This window comes from Thalassophryne amazonica, chromosome 16 (assembly GCF_902500255.1).
Source record: "Thalassophryne amazonica chromosome 16, fThaAma1.1, whole genome shotgun sequence".
In the NCBI taxonomy this organism is placed as follows: Eukaryota; Metazoa; Chordata; class Actinopteri; order Batrachoidiformes; family Batrachoididae; genus Thalassophryne; species Thalassophryne amazonica.
Genome location: NC_047118.1, coordinates 40,028,450 through 40,049,510, shown reverse-complemented (window position 1 = coordinate 40,049,510; position 21,061 = coordinate 40,028,450). Strand labels below are relative to the sequence as shown.

General features: G+C 42.6%; 1 protein-coding gene across 4 annotated transcripts in view; it reads left to right on the top strand.

The window, feature by feature from the left end:
* Positions 1-21,061, top strand: part of LOC117527312 (trinucleotide repeat-containing gene 6B protein-like) — a 54,202-nt gene that overhangs the window by 14,286 nt on the left and 18,855 nt on the right. For 2 of the 4 annotated variants that reach the window (XM_034189619.1, XM_034189621.1), the window contains exons 2-12: positions 2,206-2,293; positions 3,328-3,349; positions 4,366-4,791; positions 5,107-7,908; positions 8,385-8,528; positions 10,073-10,257; positions 10,557-10,619; positions 13,837-13,992; positions 19,006-19,143; positions 19,510-19,692; positions 20,088-20,195. In XM_034189619.1, coding sequence (XP_034045510.1) covers positions 2,237-2,293; positions 3,328-3,349; positions 4,366-4,791; positions 5,107-7,908; positions 8,385-8,528; positions 10,073-10,257; positions 10,557-10,619; positions 13,837-13,992; positions 19,006-19,143; positions 19,510-19,692; positions 20,088-20,195 — 4,284 coding nt within the window. In that variant the 5' untranslated portion in view covers positions 2,206-2,236. The remainder of the gene's footprint in view (positions 1-2,205; positions 2,294-3,327; positions 3,350-4,365; positions 4,792-5,106; positions 7,909-8,384; positions 8,529-10,072; positions 10,258-10,556; positions 10,620-13,836; positions 13,993-19,005; positions 19,144-19,509; positions 19,693-20,087; positions 20,196-21,061) is intronic. The other 2 variants (XM_034189618.1, XM_034189620.1) reach the window with 2 other exon arrangements.

Sequence of the window (21,061 nt, the reverse complement as noted above, 5' to 3'; positions counted from 1 at the left end):
TAACCCATCCTTAACATAGCTGTCTGTAATGAGGACTTTATGATACAGTGGGGAAAATAAGTATTTGATCCACTGACAATTTTGCAAGTTTTCCCACCGACAAAGAATGGCGAAGTCTGTAAGTTTTATCGCAGGTACACTTCAACTAAAATCTACAAAATCACGTTGTATGAACTTTTAAATAATTCTTTTGCATTTTATTGCATGAAATAAATATTTGATCCACGAGAAAAACAGACTTTAACATTTGGTACAGAAACATTTGTTTGCCATTACAGAGGTCAGACGTTTCCTGTAGTTCTTGACCAAGTTTGCACACACTGTAGCAGGGATTTTGGTCCACTGCTCCATACAGATCTTCTCTAGATCTTTCAGGTTTGGAGTTTCAGCTCCCTCCAAAGCTTTTCTACTGAGTTCCAGTCTGGAGACTGGCCAGGCACTCCAGGACCTTGAAATGCTTCTTACGGAGCCCCTCGTTAGTTGCCCTGGCTGTGTGTTTGGGGTCATTGTCATGCTGGAAGACCCAGCCACGACCCATCTTCAATGCTCTTACTGAAGGAAGGAGGTTGTTTGCCAAAATCTCTCAATACATGACCTCATCCATCCTGCCTTCAATACGTTGCAGTCATCCTGTCCCCTTTGCTGAAAAGCACCCCCAAAAATGATGTTTCCACCCCCATGCTTCACGGTTGGAACAGTGTTTTTGGGGTTGTTCTCATCCTCCAAACACGGCGAGTGGAGGTGATTCCAAAAAGCTCTATTTTGGTCTCATCTGACATGACCTTCTCCCATGCCTCCTCTGGATCATCCAGATGGTCACTGGTGAACTTCAAATGGGCCTGGACATGTCCTGGCTTGAGCAGGGGGACCTTGCTGCCCTGCAGGATTTTAAACCATGACGGCATCGTGTGTTACTCATGTAATCTTTGTGACTGTGGTCCCAGGTCTCTTCAGGTCATTGACCAGGTCCTCCTGTGTAGTTCTGGACTTTCTCAGAATCATCCTTAGGCCACAAAGTGAGATCATGCAGGGAATCCCAGACCAAGGGAGATTGCCAGTCATCTTGTGTTTCTTCCACTTTCTAATAAATAATCATAACAGTTGTTGTCTTCTACCAAGCTGCTTGCCTGTTGTCCTGTAGTCCATCCCAGCCTTGTGCAGGTCTACAATTTTGTCCCTGATGTCCTTAGACAGCTCTTTGGTCTTGGCCATGGTGGATAGGTTGCAGTGTGATTGATTGAGTGTGTGAACAGGTGTCTTTTATAGAGGTAACGAGTTCAAGCAGGTGCAATTAAGACAGGTAAAGAGTGCAGAATAAGAGGACTTCTTAAAGAAAAACTAGCAGGTCTGTGAGAGACAGAATTCTTGCTGGTTGGTACGTGATCACATACTTATTTCATGCAATAAAATGCAAATTAATTATTTAAAAATCATACACTGTAATTTTCTGGATTTTTTTTTTTTTTTAGATTCTGTCTCTCACAGTTGAAGTGAACCTACGATAAAAATTACAGACCTCTCCATTCATTGTAGGTGGGAAAACCTGCAAAATGGACAGTGGATCAAATACTTATTTTCCCGACTGTATGTATCTGCAGTGATTAAACCTCACAGGACTTCATACGTACGTGTGTGTGTGTGTGTGTGTGTGTGTGTGTGTGTGTGTGTGTGTGTGTGTGTGTGTGTGTGTGTGTGTGTGTGTGTGTGTGTGTGCGTGCGCGCACACTTATTTTTGGCCTGGTCACATGGCAGACATGGTAACATCTCCATTACAACTTGTCGACCTGAGCAGGTCATGTCCTGTGTCACTTTAAAGCTGGTATTATCTATGAGCCTATCTATCACAATAGTGTAACTTGTGTTCTTGCTTTTTTTTTTTTCTTTTTTTTTTCTACCAGTCATGTTGTTGTGTTTAAAGTTTCTTCTTTGTCTGTTGTGTTGCAATGGCTTGCTGGTTAATGAATTATGTAGTGAGAAACCTGGCTACCGGGGACGGTTGTCAAGCTGTGTGCCTCTGGTTAGCGTTACAGTTCTTACAACATCCTGTGTAGGAGTATGCGTGACAGTGATCTGATGTTGCAGAGATCATTCAGTTTAAATGAAAACCATGAGAAAATGGGTATGCTGTCCATGAGCATTACATTATACTGAATGTAGCTTGAGGTGGTATTTGTGTAAGTGAATATGTATATTTCCGCTTCCCAGACAGGAGAATCAGGAAAGGGAAGAATAGTTCATGGAAGACAAGAAAAAGAAGAAAGAAGATAAAAAGAAAAGGGAAACCTCTCAGAAGGTAACGTGTCACTAAATCTCAGTTTACTTTGTCCACATGGTCATATGGCAAGAACAGTATAATTGCCATGTAGCAGGCCAGTAGTATTGTTATGTCACTGAATTAACCAGCAATTTTTTTTTTTTTTTTAACTTATCCAGCTGGTTTAGAATAAGTCATGTTGTGCAAAGAATGTGTTTAGTTTTGTCAACTGAAATAGGAACAGCTCTGCCTAATGAATCACAATCTTACTGAACTGACCAAATAATTATCTTGGTGCTTAATAATTAAATCAAGTTAATTCAGTCAGGCAAGGCCACGGCCATATAAAAGTTGTGTCCAAAATCATTTTTTCCTATTAGGGTTGCAAGTAACAGTTGCGTTTGTTATTTACGTTTGTGTCCCTGCTGCAGCGCATGAGGAGAAATGCGTAAGCTCCAACTGTTAACTTTTCTTAATATGCTTTAAAAAATGTATTTTAAGCAAAATATATTAGGGGTCGCATAGTAAAACTTTATTTGAAAGAGTGACAGGTGCTCTGTCTGTTATTTTCCTGACATTTTTTTAAGGCCCAGTTGTACTCGCACAGAACAACAGTTTTATCTGATAAAACTGTTGTTGATGATCATGAGTCAGGTTACTGGCTTGTATGGCAGTTCCCTTGAAAGTCCGGTGGCCTGTGCAGATGTCCAGACATGACAGTATGCAATTATCTATTTTAAGATGGTCAAAAGCCTGAGAGAGTATACCATTTTTGAGCTTGTTTCATGAGAATCAAGTCATATTTTATGATAAGGCTCTATTGTTGGGGAAAACGAAGAGAAAATGTTCCATCCTCATGGTCGCTAGAAGAAGTATTAAGAATCACTGGATTAAGCTGTGACTTGCTTGCACTTTGCTCAGTTGCAAACTTGCCACACTTAAGTTGTAGAACTCGTGAGATCACAGTAAGACTAGATTTATAGTAGTACTTGGATGTAGCATTCTGTCGTTTTCATCATTTTACTCCCATGATCGTCTGTAGCACTTCTGAATCAGTTCTTTTTCTATTTTAGGTGCCAGAACAGAAAATCAAAGGTATGTTCTTTTTCTTCTGCTTCTTCTTTGTCTCTGTTGTCCTCTTTTTTTCATTCCTTTATACAAAATAGCACATACAAGTAATACTGTTGTAAACTAATGAAAACAGAAATTGAAAGGGGATATATTATTTTTTTAAGGCGGGGACTCTCAGATGATTGTCCATATTGCTAGTCCATCTCATTTGCATCCTGACCACAGGATAAGTTACTCAATAAATGAATGAGTGAATAAAAAAAACTAATCTGTTCCATCTTTAAAGCAGAGATGGTGAGCTCTTATTGTAATTAATATTAATTTCTTTGCTGCTGCCATGAGCATCATAAGGACCTGGCTTTGATGTAATGCCTCCCCAAGATAACTTTGAACCTAATTAATGAATGAGGGGGAGTGTGTCTCATCATGTTGCATACCAACACTCTTTTGGTGCCTTGAAACTTGCGCAGATTTGATCCGCACGCCGGTATGCAATCTGCCATGCCCGAGAGTAAACTCGTAAACCATTGTAAACTGCGCAGCTTCGTGCAAGTGCACAAAGAAAATGTTCAAAATCTCTGACATGCATTAATTATGTGAACTTCACGTGAACATTGTGTAAGCAATAAAAAACTGTGTGTCAGTGCGAGTCATTGCACCGCAATCACAGCACAGCTCATCTGAACCATTATGATGAGATGTTAAATTTAGCATAAACATAATTTTACAGGTACTCCATAAGAAAGAATGAACATGCAATGAACAGAGAGGAAAAAAGCTGCAGCTGAAACAGTCTTCTGTGATTCCGGAAGTGATTAGAGGTGTTTTCATCAGCCAAATTCTGAGAGAAAATGATTAATCCGCTACAAAATAATTATGTTATATATGCAGCGCCCAGCAGCGGCATCCAGCTGGGAACACAGCGGGTAGCATTGTCACAACGAATTGCGCAGCAGTGCGGGAGTTAAATGCGTACAAGTGTCAAAGCACCTTTACTTAATTGCCCTATTAATTCACAATATGCTGTGTGTATTGTATAGTGCCAGAGCCAGCCAAGCCCTCTACTCAGTCACTTGCCACCCCTGGCTCAGTGTCCCCCAGCCCTGGCCCTGTTTGCCCCTCATCCCCTTGTCCTGTTGCAGCTGGGGTTTCTGCACAGGTTCCTCCTGGTGGTGGGAACAATGCAAAGCAGCAGACTGCTGTGGCCAACGGACAGCCCTCCACCTCCCCTGCTGGAAGCCAGACATCCCAGCAGCAGCGTTACATGTCCAGGGAGGTACCTCCGAGATTTCGCTGTCAGCAGGACCACAAAGTGCTACTGAAGAGGGGCCAACCACCACTGTCCTCTATGCTGCTGGGGGGAGGTGGAGGGGAAGAAGGTGGAGGAGGCAACAGTTGGGTTGTCGCCCCATCTCTGTCATCACAGGGAGCAGATAACCCCAGTGCAAACACAACTGGAGCCACAGGTTGGTTGATGCCAGAGAAAATAAAAAGTTAAAGTGGAGTCAGGATAAAACATGTCATCAACACTTCCAGTGTTAAAATTTGAAGTTGGATAAACCAAATTAATTAAAATAAATTTTTTGAAAATGGCAACAGTCCATTTGATTTTAGTAGTGCCATCTACATTATAATTGATTATACCAGTTTACAATACATTAGAAGAAAAGGGTTGTTTTTTTTTTTCATCTGTCATTATTGGTGAATTGTTACACAATTTAAATTATGTTACCAGTTAAATTGATTTTTATATAAACTTGTTCTTTTTTTCTCCCATGTAGATTTCAGTCTAGGTTCGTCTTCCCTTTCACCTCCCCAGTCGTCCTCATCATCATTATGTGTTGCCACTTTGTCATCATCATCTACTAGTACTTCAACTTATGCAAATTCCACATGGAGGGCAGGCTCTGGCAGCCAGTCCTCTTCTCAGGGCTGTGAAAAGGTGATTGTGGATGGGACTGACCTGGAGGATTGGCCTAGCATCCTAGGTGGGGCCAAATTGGTTTCTCATGGGGTTGGTGGAGAAGGACAGGATCAAGACTGCCCCAGTAACAACAGCGCTAGTGCCTCTTGGAATGAGAGAAGCATCAAGTATAAGGGAGGAACATCATGCAGCTTGGACAATCCTTCCCCACCTCGCTCTTCTCCTGTTTCGTCTTCATCCTCACTTAATGAATGTGTCCAGTCAAGTGGTGTTTCGTGGGGCTCCTCTACCTCTTCTCAGGTGGAGGCAGGGCTGGGATCAGCAGCATTTTATAATTCCAAAGTCTCTCATGTTCCTGGCTCTCAGGAATACCCTGTGGGTGGCAGCAGTATCCCTGGTGCCAATTTCAACCCTAACATGAACCCTTCTGCCTGGCCTGCCTTGGTTCAAGGTGGGACATCAACCACTGAAGCACTTCCTCTATACACATCCAATACTTCAGCTTCCACATTGTCTGTCAGTACCACCGTCATTACCACTCACTCTGCTGGCCTCCATCAGCAGCACTCTGAGACAGCTGGGGTAAACAGGGGTGGGGAGCAGCAGCAGCACTTGGGAAACCTAGGGCCTGAGTTGAGTTCAGATGCAGGAGCACAAGAAGCAGGACCAAATCAAGAAGGCGGTAATAATGGGGAGTGTGGCAGTGGTAACATTGAAGGAGAAGGAAGCAGTAATCTTTCCAGCTGTTCGTCTTCCTCCTTAGCGGCCTCTTCCTCATGGCGATCAAGGCCTCCAACATCCTCTGACCTCAGTGCAGGTGCCTCACAGAAAGATGGTTGGGTTGGAGCAGGTGCTGGAGCTCAGGAGCAGGAAGGGAATGTGTGGAGCTTTGGTAACCAGGGTGATAAAGCAGAATGGGGTCCGGGAAATGATGATAGCTGCAATACCCCAGTAGTATCTCAGGGAGTGTGGGAGGGAAGTAGTTCTGAACCAGGGTGGGGTGATACGGCAGGAGGAGGTAGTTCAAGTAACTTAGCAATAGAAAGTGAAAGAGGACAAGAGGTAAGCAGCAGCAGTAGTGGAGGCAATGTAGTTAGTGGTAGTGGAGTTTTACAAGACTCTTCTACACCAACCTTTGCAGCTATGACTAAAGCTTGGGACAATCAGAAAGGGATGGGAAGTGGGGATGGAGCATTTGGGGAATGGAGCGAAGGGGGGCAGAGTGGAGGTACTGGTGGAGAAGAACATTCAACATCTAGTGGAGGGGGGTCCACTGTGGGAAGTGGTGGAGAAGGTAGTGTCAGTGGACAGGTGCAGGAGAATGCCTCATCTGCCCGTAACCGCTCCAAAAACACCTCCAATGCTGAAGTGGCCTTACTTAGTATACTCAGTCGATCTGACCTGGACCCCAGGGTTCTGTCCAACACAGGCTGGGGGCAAACACAGGTTCGACAGAATGTGGCCTGGGACTTGGACAACACAACAGGAGTAGGAAACAGAAATGAAAAAAGCACGTCATCATCTTCACAATTTTCATCTGCGACCATGAACACTACAACTAGCCGTAATACTGGGTATCCAGCTAACACAAGTTCAATTAGTCACAATTCATCTGCTAACAATTACATGCCTGGCTTGAACTCTGGCCCTACATCAGCGAGAGAGGGGTGGAATGGTGGTCCAGTGCAGTCCAACTGTGGTCCTCAAGGGCCCAGTATTACAGCAAGGAAGTCTGAAACTTCAGAAGAAGATATGGTGAGTAACCAGAGAAAGCTGGTGGGAGGCTGGGGTGATATTCCACCTGAAAGCCAGAGCAAACGATGGGGTACCGAAGAACAAAATTGGGGGGATCATGGAGGACAAGCTGGAAACTGGCAAGACTTTGGAGAAAAGGGTAGTGCTTGGGTAGAGGGTGAAGAAGATAAAAAGACAGGGGGATGGAAAGGTACTGTAACAGGGGAGCCTAGCTGGAAAGCACAGTGTGGTGGAGGAGAATGGGGACAAAGAGACTCCATATCTGGAAGTGGGTGGGGAGAGGGCCGAATTAGGGGTGGAAGCAACTCTGATGAGGGCTCTTCCTGGGGTAATTTGGATGAAGGGGGTTCTCAGAGAGTAGGTTGGGGAGGGGGTGACGTGGGTGGAGGCAAATCCCCCGAAGAGTGGGGGAGCGTCAAGCTGCACACAACAGCAACACAGATACCAAACAGCCAAGTGGCAACAAGGAAATCCCAAAATCAACAGCAGCACCAATCACAAGGCCAGCAGCCACCAGGAGGACCTGTGCAAGTAGGGTGGAACAACCGTCCCAATGTTGGAAGTGGAGGTTCATCATTCAAGAATCAGAGCCAAAGTACAGGGTGGACCTCTGGTCCTATCCCACAAATTTCTGGAGGTGGGGGGGACTCTATAGAGTCTAGTGGCTGGGAAGAACCCTCTCCTCAGTCCATTAGCCGCAAAATGGAAATTGATGATGGCACTTCAGCCTGGGGAGACCCAAACCGGTATAACAACAAGAATATGAATTTATGGGACAAGAACAGTGCTGGATCTAGTCAAAGCCACAGTCAACAGGCCCCACTGTCATCCATGCAGCAACACCCACCTAGAAGGCAGCAGGGGATTCAGCACAGCAGGGATCCAAACCCTGGACATGCAGCAGGTAAACAGATGTTTGATTACAAATTTGTCTTTTACCACTGCAGACGCTGTAGCTTTAGCCTTTGCGTTGAATGTATTGTTGTCTTCTGCAATGTTATTAGTGCCACATCAGCCCAGTTAATGTTTTATGACACAAGTACTGAATATCTGAAATAACAGCAGCAGAGCACAAAATTTGGTGTGGTTTATGTAGTTTGCTTTGATACTCTTGAACACTTGGCTCATCGTCCAAGAATCGACATATACACAAAAACAAAAAAATTATAAGTGGTAGGGGTGGGGTGGGTGGGGGAGGGGACTGTTTACTATACAGGCGTCTACAGGTCAGAGGTTATTATATGAAGTGGGAAACGGACTGTTTGAATTTCAGAAAACTGAGTGAGTTTTGTCATGTAAAATCAGCCATATATATGAGATATCCAGCATTTAACTTGCCACTTAATATTTTTCTCAGTACAAAATTTCTTCACTTTTCAGGCTCAGGTATATGGGCTGGAGGTTCACAATCTGTGGACAATGGCACAGCTGCTTGGGGGCAGGCATCAGATGCAACAACAGGTTGGGGTGACACAGATGACCCAAGCAAAGTCTCTGGATGGGGAAACCCTTCACCTAAGCCTGGTGGGAATATAAAATAAAATCTGATTAAGAACATTAAAATACCTGAGATTTGTGTATGAACAGCATGATTTTAAATAGACAATGCTCATTCATATCAAGCTTGGAAGGTAGTGGTACACAATCTTAGCAGACAGAAGACTGAATGGTTTTGCACAGTAGGAACATAAGCAAACTGTGCAGATATATTTAGAGGTGTTCAATTTATTTATGCAGTGCCAAATTGTAAGTCAGCTTGAAGCTCTGCATGAGTAAAGTGAGGATCTTACCCACACTATGAGCAAGCACACTAGCAGCAGTCAAGTGTAGAAGCATGTGTTTGTGGTGCCCTTCACTGTAACCACAACACCACTGAACCGCCTTGAGTCCTGGATGGCAACCGCCCAGGCAATTTCAATTTTAACTTTTTTTATTCATACAGCGCCAAATCATAACAAAGCTGCCACAAGGCGCTTCACACAGGTAAGGTCTAACCTTACCAATAGTGGAGGCAAACAACCAAACCATCCCCGCCTCTCTAAAATAACATTATCTGCCACAGCCAGGTGCAATGTGGCCTTGGCCCTTGGTGTTCTCCAACTACTGGGATCCTCAACATTCAGGCACCTGCGTACTGGATTGTGCACAGAGAAATGCACCACATGGCCAAAATGTTGAGGCTGATGCTCCTTCACTATGCAAGTGATACTCCTCATCTTAGTCTCCCTAAGTAAACGCTGGTTTGAAACAGTCATTCCAGTGGTACTCAAGGATCCTCCAAAGAGACCTAGTACCAAAGACATCCAGCCGTAGCCATAGGTTACTGGTTAGCTTCCAAGTCTCACAACCATACAGTAAGACAGGTCAATCAATTAGTCAATCAATTTATATAGCGCCAAATCACAACAAACAGTTGCCCCAAGGCGCTTTATATTGTAAGGCAAGGCCATACAATAATTACGTAAAAAGCACCAGGACCCTAAAGGCTTGGACTTTTGTTCTCCTGCAAAGACATCGGCATCACCAAACATTTCTGTCCAGTGACCTGATGACTCTATAAGCGCTTTCCAGGCACTTGTTGAACTCAAAGGCCAATAACCCAGAGACATGAATGTCACTGCTGAGATAAGTAGCATCAGTGGTAAATAAAACTTTTTTTTTTAATTACTCGAGGAACCTCAAGCAGACCAGACTCAGTGATGTGATCATCTGCTGTTGCCATTGTAACAAAACAGAAGGCACAACTTCTTTAACAAAACCTGATGTAGTTAGTTGCGAAGTCAGAAACCCAGAGAAACGGGCTCCCTGTCAGTGGCAATGCCAGGCCATTTCTCATCACAGGAGGTTTCCCAAACCCCACTTTGAAACAGCACCATCCCTAATTTGTCTACAAGACACATGAAAGTGACTTTCTTGGATCTGGGCTTCCTATATATTCAGTATTTTTGAGATTTTATTTCTTTTCTTTTTTTTTCTTCTTTTTTTCACATTTTCCTTGACTTTGGCATGGAAGTCAAAAGATACAACAGCAGATATAATTAATGCCATCTTGCTTATATTTCATGCAGTCTCCAAGTCAATCGAGACCTGGGCTGGAAAGAGTGAGTGCTCTGTGACTGCTTCCCGTCACCCAAGCTGGGATGAGGAAGATGACTGTGGTGGAGGAGTCTGGAACAGTACAGGCTCCCAGGGAAGCAGCTCCTCCTTTAACTCTGGAGGTTGGGGTCATGGGACAAAGAGGGGCAACATGAAGGTAGGAAGAAAGTTCCAGTACATAAAACCTGTATGACCTACTTTGGCTCATTATATAAAGAATTTATAAGTGAAAGTTAATATTGAAGCCAGGTCACTTTATTATATTTTATTAGGAAAAAAGTTAAACATTTCTCATTTTATTTTGTTAAAACCACAGCTGTTTATTTGATGTTTTGCCTTTTTTGTTGGAGGAAAAAATGTAAGATTTCATTGTGCAGTTGCAAGTTTTTAAAAAAATTGTTTTGGCGACTAAATATAAGGTTGTTTTTTTTTTTTTGTTTTTTGTTTTTTCCTTAGAGTGGAGGTGGAGACAACTGGATGAACCCAGTATCACGCCAATTTTCAAATATGGGTCTCCTGGTAAGATGTCAAAGCACACAAACATGGCTTTTAACCATTTGAGAAGGTTAATATAATGTGTCAGTGTTTAATTACATTGGCTGTTACATTGCAGTTCGCTCTAATTATTGATATAAGTTTTTTTCTTTAAACGTGTCGAATTGGTTAAGGCCTCTTCACACATAACATGGTTGAAGACAACTAGCGCACAAAGGAAGAATTGCATGGCATTCGTGAACAATCGGAGCCACCTCCAACACCTCGTGCACCTGTCGCTACAACTATTTACGCACATCGGCGGCCGAAAGACAGAGAGTGCCCTGTGAGAGGCTAGTCGGTCACTCTCGCGGTAGGTGTCAGCCAAATTCCAGGTGACACGTGAACATCCAACACCGCTCGCTGGACACTTAGAAAATGTGGGGCCATTCATGCTGTAAGCACAAAAATAGAGAGCACGCGGACCACTTTCAATCTGGCTGTGAAATTTGTTTAAGTGCCCCCACAAGTGTGGCATTGCAGAGCAACACACATGGCGTGCCAGTGTGTCAGCTCCCACCACAACATCACCCCCCCCCCCCAATACATGTGATGTGCGGGGTGGGGGGGGGGGGGGCACGCTTGTACAGACGGCGAGCAGACAGCCACGTCTTGAGTGCACACAGCACAGCAAGGTGCCTCTCAGCTAATCACCAGCCAGAGACAGCTGCAAATGATGGCTCAGTGCATACGACGTGTCACATTAAATATCATCATGATAATGATGACAATAGATACATCCATAATTACATGCCAAATAAGTAAAATGAATTATAATATAACACATTAATAGAAAGCGACAAGTTGTCTGTGTGCTGAACGGACAGGGGGCGTGGCCACCGACAGCAGCAGCTGTTGAGATCTCCGGTCCTGGATGTCCCAGCTGGGGAACAGGTACCGTGTTCTGAAGGACATGACCTTACAACTGTCCACTGTGATGCACGTGTGTCTGCTTGCTGTCCTCATGTGGAAATACATAAAAACATATATCGCTTTTGCGACGGGCTGCAGCATGCGAACGCACACAGCGCACATTGATAGGCTGTCCCAGGTGAAATGGACCGTCAGATCATGTGAACACGCAGTGGGCGATCTGAATGTCACATCACCCAAGTGAGTTCTATTCCACATGACGCGGTGTGTGTGCTGCATTGCACCACTCACAGGACTATGAAGCAAACAGTGCGACAAATACACCACTTTCAGTCACATATCACCAAAAATACACTGTAACAAATGCCATTTTGTCAGTTATTATGGCGCTTTTTTCACCATAATTAAAGACGGCGAAACCTTCCTCTTATACATCGTGTAATTCCTCTTTTTTTAATACGCAAGGGTGATGCTTTGTTTTAATTGAGCAGTCGGATTCCCCCTGGTCCGCACCAGTTCTAAGTCAGCTGCTGCTAATTTTAAGCATTTTACGCTCCTGTTAAAAGACAGCGATTGTAGCGCGTTAGTAAAGTTTTCGTCTGTTAATCAGAGCATTTGTAAATTGCAGGTTTGAATCCCGTGAGTGGCATTTATTTTTTATTTAAATTGGGTTATTTAACCACAGGGTTCTGTTTTGCATCCACTTTTATTTATTTATATCGACCCAGTGATTTTCACTAATTATACACCAATATCTAATCTATCAGTGTCCGGTGATTGTAGTAATTATTTATATAGCCGGCTGGACATAATAAGAGTGTGCTGCTTCATTTATGTCATTTCATGACTGTACGTCTGTGACCATGGGTCATATACAGAGGCACAGAGAGATCATACTTATATTGTCCGCTCGATAAGAGGGATTAAATATTGAAAATTTCTGTGTTTTATATGGTGTGTGGTTTTCATTTTGTTTCTCCACAGCAGCAGTGCAATGTGGTGCAACACGTTGCAGCTGCTCGCACTGTGTTCGCACACGAGTGTGCACAAAACTGTCACAGCGGGATCATTCACATCTGCCCGACTGTGTCCCTTCCGACGTCGTTTTCGTGCTTTGCTCATTCGGATTGCTTCGCCGTGATTCACCTTGATTCGTACTTATTCATGCTATGTGTGAAGGGGCCCTTTGAGTTGTCAAAAAAAAAAAATCAATGCTGTAATACTAATAGATACTAAAAAGATCTGAATAGATATTCCTTTTGCAATTGAATCGATAGTACCAGTGCCATGGTCACCTCCTGGAGTTACACACAAACCTCTCACAGCGCCTGTTTACACAGGCACACAGCCCCTCTTCTCTCTCTAATTCCTGTGTGAGCACACGCACGCAAAAACTCCAACCTGTTTAGTTTGAAGCAGATGAAGAAACACTTGTAGCATCTCCTTAGGAATGGAATCAAAGACAGTCAGCCATGATGCAGCGTGACTATTGGAAATAAAAATAAATGTTTGACAAATATGGAATTCATGGAGCATCATTAGATATGACTGGATTGCACTGCCATTTATTATCAAAGCCATGTCTTCCCCTGCCTGCTTTTAGCTTTATACTTGTGTCATGCTGATGTTGTGTTCAACACGGCTGGGAAAACCCAGTGTTGTCAGTTCTGTGTTGGGAAAAAAACACCAGAAAGCCACTCAAAACCAGCCCAACAGCAAATAAAACCAGCAGAAAAACCAGCAGTCTGTACACGAAGAAGTGAATGCACGACATCAGGTACGGACTACATCGTCAGGATTGTTAGGTGTTATATAAAGCATTAATGTTTTTTTTTCATTCATGAAAATTCAGTAAGGTATATCTTATATATTATATTCCAATTCTAAGGTGGAACTATGCTAGTATATAAAGGTATATCTACATATCTAAAAAGGAAGAGTAAAATAGGAGAGTAGAAAAAAGTAGATTAGAGCCACTTAGGTGCCTGGTCTGATTAACATCACTTTGAGCAGTTGTGAAATTATTAGTGAAATGCTGGAGTCAGTGGCTGCAAAGAAAACCTGCACCCTCTTGGCCTTTTCTGGAAATGTCTTTGGACACCACTGTTCTAATCTCTCTCTTTTTTTAAATGCCTCTTAATGTTTTTGTCACTTCCCACCCACCGTGGTATCAAACATGATATTGAGTACTTTCCTGGGTATCAGGTTTGAATTTGAAATTCTGCTATTGTGTGTTGTGGCAACCCTAGAGATGATCAAGGGTTTTTTTTGTGGGGGGGTGAACGTGTACAAGGTCTCTTTGTAGTGATAATTAATTTCTGTTTCCCAGGGTGATGATTCAGTTCTTGACAAGAAAATGGAAGGAGAAAAGAGAGGGTTAAATGACTACAATGGAGACATGCGACGGGCAGGAAAAGGTGGAGTGTACCGCATGCCAGGTTCCAAAGAAATGGGTCCTGTTGATATGGGGTCCTATGGTGAAAAGGTATGACCCTGTTTTAATAAGCAGTCTTAAAAGTACCTTTAAAACAGAAGTGTTTATACAATTTAACACAATCTAGAAATGAAGTACTTTATACTAGCACTGCGTAGTTTAGTTGGTTTACCTGTCACACGGTATAATTGTGGCCGACGGTAGAGATTTGGACTTCCCTGACTAATCGCGATAACAGCCTCGGAGTTTTTCAATCTAGCAAAACTCCTCTGTGAAGCGTGAGAGCGTGAGAGAGAGAGAGAGAGAGAGAGAACCAGTTTGCTGCTGCGGAGAGGGCTGTTCTGAGCTGAGGTGACTAACTCTCACTGCTGTTCATGTAAGTTTGTGAGACGCCTGTTTTGTTGCTGATATTTGCAAAGCCGTTGTTTATTTATTTCAGCCGATGCACGGGTGGGGGGGAGGCGGAGGCGGACGCTCCGTCACGACCTGAATCAAACATTTGAGAAAACACCACATTTAATAACACAAGGATTTTTTTTTTAACTGGAGCAAAAAGTCAGAATCAGCCAGGATGAGACAATTTACTGACTTCAAATATGAGTAAATTAAGTTTGTTTTTTTTTGTTGTTTTTTTTGTTGTTGTTTTTTTGGTGGTGGTGGTGTTTTCATGTGGAGTTTTGTAAATAACGAAAAGCGCCAGTGACCGCCCTGAAAGCCCTTCATGTATTCAGAGCGGGAGTCCCATATAGTGTGCAAGAGATGAAACGTCAGCCTCTGAACCAACAGTAAATAAATGTTATTTAATTCTTTCACCAAAACATCAAATCTAGGCTCAAATCTTGGATGTACCTTCTGGCAAATTGTACCTGCAGTTTTGAGATCTGCACAATAAATGTTTTCAAAATTACATTATATCTGTTTTTGTTTTTTTTGTTGTTGTTGTTGTTTTTATCTATTTATTTTGTCTTTGCTAAGAGACCCATTCAGAAACACATGATTTTTACATTTAGGTTAATATCGCGATATATACCGTTACCGTGAAGGGATTCAATTTATACCATGATATGAATTTTAGGCCATATCGCCCACCCCTACTTTACTGTATAAGATTATGTGTGATTCTCACTAGGTTTTTCAATTCTCTTCATAATCGGTGATGGGAGTTTTCCGGGATAACCAATGTTCTGTAAAAATTATCTGAAAAACAATTCCGAAACCGGACAAGTTGAAAGGAAAAACCTGACAACACAAAAAAAGCCACTTCTAACAGGACTTTGACCTTGAAAAGTTTTTTCCAAGGTAAAAATTTGTGGAATTGGAAACAGATGTTGGCAGACGCTTGTGCATTACGAGCGTGGTGCTCCAGTTACAGTAGTGTTCAGAATAATAGTAGTGCTATGTGACTAAAAAGATTAATCCAGGTTTTGAGTATATTTCTTATTATTACATGGGGAAACAAGGTACCAGTAGATTCTCACAAATCCAACAAGACCAAGCATTCATGATATGCACACTCTTAAGGCTATGAAATTGGGCTATTAGTAAAAAAAAAAGTAGAAAAGGGGGTGTTCACAATAATAGTAGCATCTGCTGTTGACGCTACAAATTCAAAACTATTATGTTCAAACTGCTTTTTTAGCAATCCTGTGAATCACTAAACTAGTATTTAGTTGTATAACCACAGTTTTTCATGATTTCTTCACATCTGCGAGGCATTAATTTTGTTGGATTGGAACCAAGATTTTGCTCGTTTACTAGTGTGCTTAGGGTCATTGTCTTGTTGAAACACCCATTTCAAGGGCATGTTCTCTTCAGCATAAGGCAACATGACCTCTTCAAGTATTTTGACATATCCAAACTGATCCATGATACTTGGTATGCGATATATAGGCCCAACACCATAGTAGGAGAAACATGCCCATATCATGATGCTTGCACCACCATGCTTCACTGTCTTTACTGTGAACTTCTGCTTGAATTCAGAGTTTGGCGGTCGTCTCACAAACTGTCTGCGGCCCTTGGACCCAAAAAGAACAATTTTACTCTCATCAGTCCACAAAATATTCCTCTATTTCTCTTTAGGCCAGTTGATGTATTCTTTGGCAAATCGTAACCTCTTCTGCACGTCTTTTATTTAACAGAGGGACTTTGCGGGGGATTCTTGCAAATAAATTAGCTTCACACAGGCGTCTTCTAACTGTCACAGCACTTACAGGTAACTCCAGGCTGTCTTTGATCATCCTGGAGCTGATCAGTGGGTGAGCCTTTGCCATTCTGATTATTCTTCTATCCATTTTGATGGTTGTTTTCCGTTTTCTTCCACGCACCTCTGGTTTTTTTTTGTCCATTTTAAGGCATTGGAGATCATTGTAGATGAACAGCCTATAATTTTTTGCACCTGCGTATACATTTTCCCCTCTCCAATCAACTTTTTAATCAAACTACGCTGTTCTTCTGAACAATGTCTTGAATGTCCCATTTTCCTCAGGCTTTCAAAGAGAAAAGTATGTTCAACAGGTGCTGGCTTCATCCTTACATAGGGGACACCTGGTTCACACCTGTTTGTTCCACAAAATTGACGAACTCACTGACTGAATGCCACACTACTATTATTGTGAACACCCGCTTTTCTACTTTTTTTTTTTTACTAATAGCCCAATTTCATAGCCTTAAGAGTGTGCATATCATGAATGCTTGGTCTTGTTGGATTTGTGAGAATCTACTGACTCTACTGGTACCTTGTTTCCCATGTAACAATAAGAAATATACTCAAAACCTGGATTAATCTTTTAGTCACATAGCACTACTATTATTCTGAACACTACTGTATATCATGTTTTTGATGGAATTTGTCAGTTAATGTTGTTCAAGTTATTTACACACAATCATAATAAATCTTTGGGATGATTTACTTAACTGTCTCCATGCAAACTTGATATGTTTATTGTTCTAGCTTGCTAAATCTGCATTTTGTGGTTTCTCCTGTTACATGGGCATAAAATATTCATGTGGAGGAAATAAGATATACATTTAACATGCTCGTAGAAGTCAAATATTGATGTGAAAAAACGTTTGCGCGTCATTATGCGCAACATGTAAAATATCAGTATCCAAGAAATGCTGACATCATCACTGGACAGAAAAGTCTTTGTTGTCGCATTTCCAATTTATTCAGTGCACACAAACACACAAAATCCGGGGAGAGCGGACATTTGTCGTTTGGTATGCTTATGTATTTTGGGTCAAGGATGAACGTTGCGAAAACAGAAAGTTGATAGATTGAATATTTTGGGAGAAAATAGCAATTTTAGCTAACAAGTAAACAGTGGACATTGTGCTACAATGCACCATGGGAGTTCAGGGTTTTGAGGTTTCAAATATTGTTATTGTGGTTCAGGTAGTTTAACAGTGTTATTTGTGTTATTAATTTATTATGTTTTTGTAGTTCAGTTGGTTTCGTCAGTTTAGTTAAGTGTTATGTTGCTTTTACCATGAGTGAGTTAAGTCTCATGTTACATTGAGTGAAATGTGTAGTGGTTTGAATGTCTTCAGCCACCGTCTTTTTTTCTCAAATTAAAAGCACCTGCTTAGAACAGCTGTGCATGCGTGCAACTTCAATCACAGACAAACTGCGGACAGCTCACATTTTCTGTTTAGTATGCTTGTATTTTGGGTTATAGATGAATGATGTGAAAATTTTGGTCCACTCCTCATACAGATCTTCTCTAGATCTTTCAGGTTTGGAGTTTCAGCTCCCTCCAAAGATTTTCTATTGAGTTCAGGTCTGGAGACTGGCCAGGCCACTCCAGGACCTTGAAATGCTTCTTACGGAGCCCCTCCTTAGTTGCCCTGGCTGTGTGTTTGGGGTCATTGTCATGCTGGAAGACCCAGCCATGATCCATCTTCAATGCTCTTACTGAGGGAAGGAGGTTGTTTGCCAAAATCTCGCAATACATTACCCCGTCCATCCTCCCTTCAATACGGTGCAGTCGTCCTGTCCCCTTTGCAGAAGATCACCCCCAGAGTATGATGTTTCACGGTTGGGATGGTTGTTCTCATCCTCTAAACATGGTACGTGGCGTTGATTCCAAAAAGCTCTATTCTGGTCTCATTTGAAAACATGACCTTCTCCCGTGCCTCCTCTGGATCATCCAGATGGTCACTGGTGAACTTCAAACGGGCCTGGACATGTGCTGGCTTGAGCAGGGGGACCTTGCTGCCCTGCAGGATTTTAAACCATGACAGCATCATGTGTTACTAATGTAATGTTTGTGACTGTGGTCCCAGCTCTCTTCAGTTTATTGACCAGGTCCTCCTGTGTAGTTCTGAGCTTTCTCAGAATCATCCTTGCCCCACAAAGTGAGATCTTGCATGGAATCCCAGACCGAGGGAGATTGACAGTCATCTTGTGTTTCTTCCACTTTCTAATAAATAATAATAACAGTTGCTGTCTTCTACCAAGCTGCTTGCCTGTTGTCCTGTAGTCCATCCCAGCCTTGTGCAGGTCTACAGTTTTGTCCCTGGTGTCCTTAGACAGCTCTTTGGTCTTGGCTATGGTGGACAGGTTGGAGTGTGATTGACTGAGTGTGTGAACAGGTGTCTTTTATACAGGTAACAAGTTCAAACAGGTGCAATTAATACAGGTAAAGAGTGCAGAATAAGAGGGCTTCTTAAAGAAAAATTAACAGGTCTGTGTGAGCCAGAATTCTTGCTGGTTGGTAGGGGTTCAAATACTTATTTGCAGCAGTAACATACAAATAAATTATTAAAAAATCATACATTATGATTTCCGGATTTTTTTTTTAGCTTATGTCTCTCACAGTGGACATACACCTAAGATGAAAATTTCAGACCCCTCCATGATTTCTAAGTGGGAGAACTTGCAAAACCGCAGGGTGTTCAAATACTTACTTTCTTCACTGTAGAGATGTGTGTGTGTGTGTGTGTGTGTGTGTGTGTGTGTGTGTGTGTGTGTGTGTGTGTGTGTGTGTGTGTGTGTGTGTGTGTGAGTGAGAGAGAGAGTCAATCAAGTAAATGCCATCATCTATGGCTTCTCTGTCCCAGATGAGTGGCCACGGACTGTTCACTGGTAGTGGTGGAGGCATACCTCAACCTCGAGGGATACACCAGCCTGGCTTGCATCCCATGAACCCTTCACAGGGTTTGCGTGCTCAAGTGCCTCATCAGTTCCTGTCTGCACAGGTTTGTTGGCTTACTCCTGTACTATTTTTGGTTATAATTGAAACAAATCCCGTGATTTACGTATAGAAACAATCACAGTTGCAGATGCAATTTTGCATTTACCTTACACTGAGACAGTTTTGTTATATACTTAGAAGAGATTTGACAATTCTTTCAGCCAAAGTTAATGAAATTGCCTGTGCAGATCTGCAGAAATTTGACAGAATTAAGCTCCAGAGAGTCAGCCAGTGTAGATTGCTGGAATTGGTGAACTAAAACACAGGATTTGTGAGACCTTCTAAATGTGTGTTATGTAGAGATCCTGCAGGACGGTAATGCAAACCTGTTCAAGACCCATTTTCTTGTCTCTTGTGGTTTTTTACGTAGGTCCAGGGCCCTGTGCTGAAACAGATGCCCTCTCCTGGTGGCAGTGTGGTTGGAGGAGTAGGAGGTGTTGGTGGCGTTGGAAGTGTTGGAGGTGTTGGTGGTGGAGTATTCCCTCCTCAGATTTCCCCACAGCAGCTAGCAATGCTCAACAACATTTACCCCCACATGCAGCAGTTCCATCTGGTAAGTACCAAAATATTAGATTCTAGTGCGAGTGATTTTATCATACTTAAGTGAATTTCTGTTGTCACTGCTTTGTAAAATATGGTGCTAAATTAGGACTAATTTTGTGCATCAAGCCATGTACCATGAAGAATCAACTGGGTTTCAGGTTTTCATTGAAACTGGTGATGGCATCAGCTGACTACACTGATTAATACCGCTTTTTGTAAAAGGAAATTGTAATGTGGGGAAAATCTTGCACCTGGTTGACCCTTCATGGCACATGTAGTAGCTCAAAATGAATATCTTATAGAGCATGTTAAATTGCAGAAAGCCCATCCCTTGCAAAGTGAGCATCAGCCTGTGTAGTTATTCTTTAGTACCACTTTTGACCCTTTTTGCTTAATAAACCGCAGGCTTGTCAACTCCTGCTACAGCAGCAGCAACAACAGCAACAGCTCCTGCAGAACCAGCGGAAGTTTCCTCAACCTCAGCCTCTGAGGCAGCAACCAGACCCCCAGCAGGTAAGCAGAGTTGTATTCTGTACTGCTTTATCAGCATCATCTATATTATAATAGCCAAGTGGCTTGTGTGTGTGTGTGTGTGTGTGTGTGTGCGTGCGTGCGTGCGTGCGTGCACGTGTTTATGGCTTCAATCACAGAGATCCTGGGGAGACCTGATATTTGCCGTTTTGTATGCTTATGTATTTTGGGTCAAGGCTGAATGCTGTGAAAACGTAAAGTTGATAGGACAAATATTTTTGGAGAATTTAGTAATATTAGCTAACATTAGTGAACAATGGATGTTGTGCTGCAGTGCACCATGGGAGTTCAGGGTTTTGGGGTTTTAAATGTTATTGTGGTTCATGTTAGTTTAACAGTGTTGTTAGTGTTATTGATTTTTTTTTTGTGCCCTTTTGTAGTTCAATTGGTTTAATCAGTTTAGTTCAGTGTCATGTTGCCATTACCATGAGTGAGTTAAGTGTAGTACGTTTGATGTCTTCCACCACGTCTCTGTTTGTGGGTTTGTAAAAATGAAAGCACCTGCTTGCAGCAGAATGCTGAAAGGACAAAAAGCTCTGCGTACATGCGTGTGTATAACTTCAATCACGGACAAATTGGGGAGAGCTAACATTTGCCATTTGGTATGCATATGTATTTTGGGTCAAGGATGAACACCGCCACCGGCTCTCCACCGGCACTGTCTACGGTGCGGGTGGGGAGCTGTTGACCCTGACTGGGGATGTTGTCGGGTGGTGGAAGGAATACTTCGAGGATCTCCTCAATCCCATCGTCACGTCTTCCGAAGAGGAAACAGAGACTGGGGACTCAGAGGCGGACTCATCCATCACCCAGGCCGAAGTCACCGAGGTGGTTAGAAAGGTCCTCGG